Genomic DNA, 6715 nt, shown 5'->3' with positions numbered 1-6715 from the left:
TATCTTACATTAAAAGATCCTGCAGATCTTTGGAAAGACCTTGAAGAAAGGTATAATCATCAGAAAAGGTGATACTTCCTCAAGCTCGGTATGAATGGACGCATTTGCGTTTACAAGATTTTAAATCTATAAATGAATATAATTCTGCAATGTTTCGAATCACCTCACGAATGAAATTGTGTGGGGAAAAAATAACTGATCATGATATGTTGGAGAAAACTTTCTCAACCTTCCATGCTTCGAATGTGCTCCTGCAGCAGCAGTATCGAGAGAAAGGGTTTAAAAAATATTCTGAGTTAATTTCTTGCCTTCTTGTTGCCGAACGCAACAATGAGTTGTGATTGAAAAATCATGAAGCGCGCCCAGCTGGCGCCGCCCCATTTCCTGAAATAAATGCGGCAAATCGTTACCCAGAAGAGGTAAATGGCAAGCTTTTAATAACAAGAAAAATTATGGAAGGAAAAAGAATTATGTTCAAAAGAGAGGATCTCACCAGAAGTGGGATAGAGAAAGAAATATCAGGCAGAGTAAATCAACAGAGGATAAGTGTTTCCGTTGTGGTGGAAAGGGCCATTGGTCTCGTACCCCAAGGCACCTAGTTGATCTTTACCAGGCATCTTTGAAAAAGGACGATAAGGGAAAAGAGTCGAATTTCGTTTCAAATGATGCAGAAAATTCCACCACTCATTATGATGTATCTGATTTCTTTGAGGACCCTGAAGAAAATATTGGCCATTTGATCAATGATGGAATAGTTTAATATGTGAAATTGTGAAGTATCTATGTAAATAAATAATGTAAAGAATTTATTGTTAAGTTTTATTCTCTATGTATTTAAGTTTCAAATGTGATGTACATAAATAATGAAATATTAATGTTTATGAATTTTGAAATTATTAAATGTGTCAAATTTTAAAATAAAATTTTAGTATATGACATTATTTTATGTACGGTATTTCTTAGAAAAATAATTCTGATCAAGTATTCAATTTATCTGTGCATACTACTCATTTTATTATTATTTGTTTTTGAAGAGAATAGCAAGGATATGTAATGAAGATGTATGCCTTGCGGATAGTGCAAGTTCGCACACTATTCTCAAAAGTGATATATATTTTACCCATCCTGTGCCAAAAGAGGAATATGTTAATACTATTATTGGCTCAGGCAATGTGATTGAAGGCTCCGGAAGAGCTATAATTTTGTTTCCTGGAGGAACAAAATTTATAATAAATAATGCACTATTATCTACCAAGTCTCTGAGGAACTTGTTGAGTTTCAAAGATATTCGCCGAAATGGATATCATGTTGAGACGATGAATGAGGGAAATCATGAGTATTTATGTATCACAACTCATGATTCAAATAAGAAAGTTATATTAGAAAAATTACCCTCACTTTCATCTGGGTTGTATTATACCAAGATTAGTGCAATTGAATCACATGCCACCGTAAACCAGAAGTTTATTAGCCCAAATGAGTTCATAACTTGGTACGACCGATTGGGTCATCCGGGAAAAACCATGATGAGAAGAATTATTGAAAACTCTCATGGACATTCACTAAAGAACCAGAAGATTCTTAAAACTAGTGAATTTTGTTGTGCTGCATGTTCTCAAGGAAAGTTAATTTTAAGGCCATCACCAGTAAAGATTGGATTTGAGTCTTCTGAATTCCTGGAAAGGATTCAAGGTGATATATGTGGACCTATTCATCCACCATGTGAATCTTTTAGATATTTTATGGTCCTAATAGACGCATCTTCGAGATGGTCACATGTGTGCTTATTATCTTCTCGCAACCTGGCGTTTGCGAGATTATTGGCTCAAATTATTCGATTAAAAGCACAATTTCCAGAAAATCCAATCAAAGCAATTCGTCTTGATAATGCTGGTGAATTTACTTCCCAAGCTTTTGATGCTTATTGTATGGCTAATGGAATAAGTGTTGAACATCCAGTAGCTTATGTTCACACGCAAAATGGGTTAGCAGAATCACTTATTAAGCGCCTCCAATTAATTGCTAGACCCTTGCTTATGAGAACAAATCTTCCAACCTCGATTTGGGGCATGCTATTTTACATGCCGCAACACTTATTCGTTTGAGGCCAACGAGTTATCATCAATTCTCTCCTATGCAATTAGCCTTTGGCCAGCAGTCAAATGTTTCCCATTTAAGAATATTTGGGTGTGCGATATATGTTCCCATTGCACCACCTAATCGCACCAAAATGGGACCCCAAAGAAAATTGGGAATATATGTTGGATATGATTCTCCCTCTATAGTGAGGTATCTTGAGATACAAACTGGATATGTATTTAAAGCCCGGTTTGCGGATTGTCATTTTGATGAATCAAAATTTCCAACATTAGGGGGAGAGAATAAGCTTCCTGAAAAGGAGCTTAATTGGAATGCATCATCATTGATGCATTTAGATCCTCGATCAGGGCAATGTGAACTGGAAGTTCAAAAGATTATACATTTGCAAAGAATAGCGAATGATTTGCCTGATGCATTTTTCGATACAAAGAGAATAACTAAATCTTATATACCAGCGGAAAATGCCCCAATTCGAATTGATGTCCCAGTAGGACAAGTAGCCACTGAAGCAAATTCACGCCAGAAGCGTGGCAGGCCTGTCGGTTCCAAAGACAAAAATCCTCGAAAGAGAAAAGAGGTAAATAATATTCCTGTTGAAAAAGACATAGAAGAGACACCTACAGTTGTCCAAAATTCTGATATAACGCCAGAAGACGTTCGGGTACCTGAAAATTGTGAAAATGACGAGATCTCGATAAATTTTGTCTTTACAGGAGAGAAATGGGACCGAAATAAGACAATTGTCAATGAAATATTTGCATATAATGTGGCATTAGATATCATGCATGAAAGTAAGGATCTTGAGCCAAGATCAGTTGAAGAATGTCGACAAAGAAATGATTGGCCAAAATGGGAAGCAGCCATGAAGGCTGAATTAGACTCACTTGCAAAACGTGAAGTCTTTGGACCTGTAGTCCGTACACCTGCAGATGTAAAACCTGTTGGATACAAATGGGTATTTGTGAGAAAACGAAATGAGAAAAATGAAGTTGTGCGCTACAAAGCTCGACTTGTGGCACAAGATTTTTCACAAAGGCCCGGTATAGATTATGAAGAAACGTCTTCCCCTGTAGTGGATGTGATAACATTGCGTTATTTTGTAAGTTTATCTGCATATCATAAACTGCATATGCATTTAATGGATGTGGTAACAGCCTACTTATACGGCTCATTAGATCGAGATATCTATATGAAAGTCCCTGAAGGACTAAAGATATCTAAACCATCCAATGAATATTCGCAAGGGTTATACTCAGTCAAATTGCAAAGATCTTTATATGGTCTAAAGCAATCTGGACGAATGTGGTATAATCATCTTACTAAGTATCTGGCCAAAAACGGATTCAAGAATGATGATATCTGCCCGTGTGTTTTCATAAAGAAATCTGCATCTGGATTCATTATAATTGCTGTGTACGTTGATGATTTAAATATCATTGAGACTCCTGAAGAGATTCCAACAATTATAAAAACTCTAAAAGAAGAGTTTGAGATGAAAGATCTTAGAAAGACTAAATTTTGTCTCGGCTTGCAGATCGAGCATATAAAAAGTGGGATCTTTATTCATCAAACAACATACACAGAAAAGATCTTGAAAAGATTTTACATGGATAAGTCACATCCATTAAGTACCCCAATGATCATAAGATCTTTGGATGTGAAAAATGATTAACAATATATTCTGTCATCATGTGGACTAATTGATCATAAGATAGCTCCAACTGTCCTGTTTGAAGATAATACAGCATGCATTGCTCAACTTAAGGGTGGATACATCAAAGGTGATAGAACAAAGCATATTTCTCCAAAATTCTTCTTCACTCATGACCTTCGAAATCAAGGGACAATTGATGTCCAACAGATCCGTTCAAGTGATAATCTGGCAGATTTATTCACAAAGTCACTCCCAAAATCCTCCTTTGAAAGACTGGTACATGAGATTGGGATGCGCCGACTTCGAGACATTAAATAATGTCAGCAAGAGGGGGAGACTGTACTCTTTTTTCCTTGGTCAAGTTTTTTTCCCATTGGGTTTTTCTTGACAAGGTTTTTAATGAGGCAGTCCCCATCACAAAGGATATTGTACTCTTTTTCCTTCACTAAGGTTTTTCCCACAGGGTTTTCCTTTAGTAAGGTTTTAACGAGGCAATAATCTTAAATGGGCATCTAAGAGGGAGTGTTGTGATAAGATCACATTAGATGCCCATTAATATGGGCGGTTGAATTCCATTTCCAATAAGAATTAAGTTGAAAAAGCAAACCTCGTTGGCTTATAAATAGAGAAGCCATCTAACAACAATTTCTATATATATATTTTTATATTTTTGTTATTAATTTCAAAAACTCAATCACCTATCCGCACGTCTCTTGCTAGTTAGCCTAACCGAGAGCGTACAGGATCAGGATTACAAGTTCTTATTTGACCGAGAAAAAGTACAAAATTACAAAATTAACTTCTGTTAGCATTATCTCAATATAATAATAAAATTCTCATGAGAAGGTATTTGAACTGAATTCACCTAAGAGTTCACTACTTGGGCCTGAAGTGGAGAATAGTCCATAAATGTTAACTGAAAAATGAAGGAATCCGTCCAAATTCTGCCACTAGCTCCAAGCCTCGGCTGCGTCCAAAAACACCTTAAAAGTGAAGCAACGGAACTATTATTGGGCCATAGATCAAGCCCATATAATAAGAATCCACTAGATAGCACCTTCGTCTCTAATCCCCGTTTTTTAATTCCGAGTCATCAACTCACTAAACTCGTTCTTGACTCGACTCACCGCGACGCCAGAAGCTCGGAGGAACAGAAACGGAAACAATGTCGTCGAGAGACACCAACGGAGGCGCTCTGCCGACGAAGAAGCTGGAAATCTTAGAGAGAGGCGAAGAAGACGATTCTCCACCAACGTCGAAGAGAGATTCCCGGAAAGCGCGGGAAGATTCGGAATCAGACTCGGAAACGGAGAGAAAGCACAAGAGCAGTTTGAGGAGGAAATCGCGACGAGATAGTTCGGATTCAGAGGATGAGAAATCGCGTAGGAGGAAGAGGAAGTCGCGGAGGAGGTACAGCAGCGACGAGAGCTCCGATTCCGGTTCGGATTCAGCTTCGGATTCGGAGGAGGGAGAGTCGGAGAGTTCAGGTTCGGAGTATTCGGATTCGGAGTCGGAGAGCGAAGGAGAGAGGAGGGAGAGGAAGAGGAGAGAGAAGAGAAGGAGGAGAGAGAAGGAGGAAGAGCGAGAGAGGAGGAAGAGGAAGAGGGAGAAAGAGAAGAAGAGAAGGAAGAAGGAGAAGGAGGAGGAGAGAAGGAAGAAGGAGAAGCGGAAGATGAAGAAGAAAGAGAAGAAGGAGAGAGGGAAGAAAGGTGCAGTCACAAATTTGTGGGGAAAATATGGTGTCATAAGAGAAACTGATATGTGGTAAGTGGTTTATTAAATTTTTTGGCATTTTTTTTTCTTTTCTATCTCATATTTCCTTGTTGATTAATTTGATTCAAAGATATGTATGGATTACTTAGGATGTATAGGATTGAATATGTAGTTACTGGGGTTGAAATTATATAAGGTTGTAGAAGATTGAAAAATGATGAATTCGAGCATTGATCATTGTTGGAGTTGGACTATTAGAATTTCTATATGAAGTTGTCAACAATGTGAGATTGGAGAATCGGTATAACAAATAGTAGCATTCATAGTTGTTCTATTGACTAGAAAATATTCTGAGATTATGGAGTGAACTGAAAGTAAACAATTCCACCAAAGAATTTCAGTAAACTATACTATATGTTTGTCATATGTGATCATGGTGAGCAAGCTGCCTATGTAATCGTAAGAAAGATTAAAATGTGGCAGTAGTTTACTTCCTTTGTTTCAATAAATGTTGCTTTGGATATACCAATTTGTTTAAAGAGACATACATTTACTTTGAAACAGAGAGCATTGTTTAGGAGCACTATTAAGCCTGATAGCATGTTGAGTTAATGTTAGTTTCATCCTTGAGAAAACTCGTTGAAGGTCTCTGGTTTGTGGAGTGATTACTAAAGTTAAGTAGATTTTGTTAAAGTAACATGCTTGCATTTTCAGTTGAATCTGCATTTAATAACTACACCTGATTTAGCTTGTATATGTTGTGAATTAAAGGGTCTCGTCTTCTCTTCTGTGAGTGATGTTATGAATATTACAGGACCAAACGACCAGAGTTCACTGCATGGTTGGCAGAAGTAAAGCAGGTAAATATTTCAGTCTACTTTCCATTTTATGCAACCTAATTCTTAAAAACATATATGATATCTTGTTGTCATGTTGTGTTTTTCTCATGTTGTAAAAAATTATTCGGTTTCTTGGGAAATGTTTTCCAAATTCTTCTTCATGAGATATTGATCTTGTTTCCATTATAGCAGTGACATTGATAAAATTTTCATAACTATTTAGACTACGCATCTTTCTTGCCTGCCTATTAGACTTGGCTGCTGTCTTAATTTACACATAGGCATGGTCATATGGACCATACTATCACTATATTGTAATCCTTGCTGTTTCTTGACAGGTGAATCTTGAGAATCTGGCGAATTGGGAAGAAAAGCAGATGTTCAAACAGTAAGCACGTATACTTGCTAC

The 6715-nt window shown here is 37.1% G+C and overlaps 1 protein-coding gene across 4 annotated transcripts in view; it reads left to right on the top strand.

Moving 5' to 3' along the window:
- The window catches only part of LOC107613687 (nucleolar protein 58), a 3755-nt gene continuing 1774 nt past the window's right edge, over positions 4735-6715 (top strand). For 2 of the 4 annotated variants that reach the window (XR_002352189.1, XM_021109142.1), the window contains exons 1-3: positions 4736-5518; positions 6282-6327; positions 6645-6694. Coding sequence is in view for 2 of the 4 variants with exons in the window: in XM_021109142.1 (XP_020964801.1) it covers positions 4920-5518; positions 6282-6327; positions 6645-6694 (695 nt within the window). In the remaining 2 variants the exon portion in view is untranslated. Of the gene's footprint in view, positions 5519-6281; positions 6328-6644; positions 6695-6715 lie in introns of all 4 variants that reach the window. The other 2 variants (XR_002352190.1, XM_016315792.2) reach the window with 2 other exon arrangements.

This window comes from Arachis ipaensis, chromosome B08 (genome assembly GCF_000816755.2).
Source record: "Arachis ipaensis cultivar K30076 chromosome B08, Araip1.1, whole genome shotgun sequence".
NCBI classification, from domain to species: Eukaryota; Viridiplantae; Streptophyta; class Magnoliopsida; order Fabales; family Fabaceae; genus Arachis; species Arachis ipaensis.
Note: the sequence above shows the minus strand (reverse complement) of the source record. Positions and strands in the feature narration are given on the sequence as shown.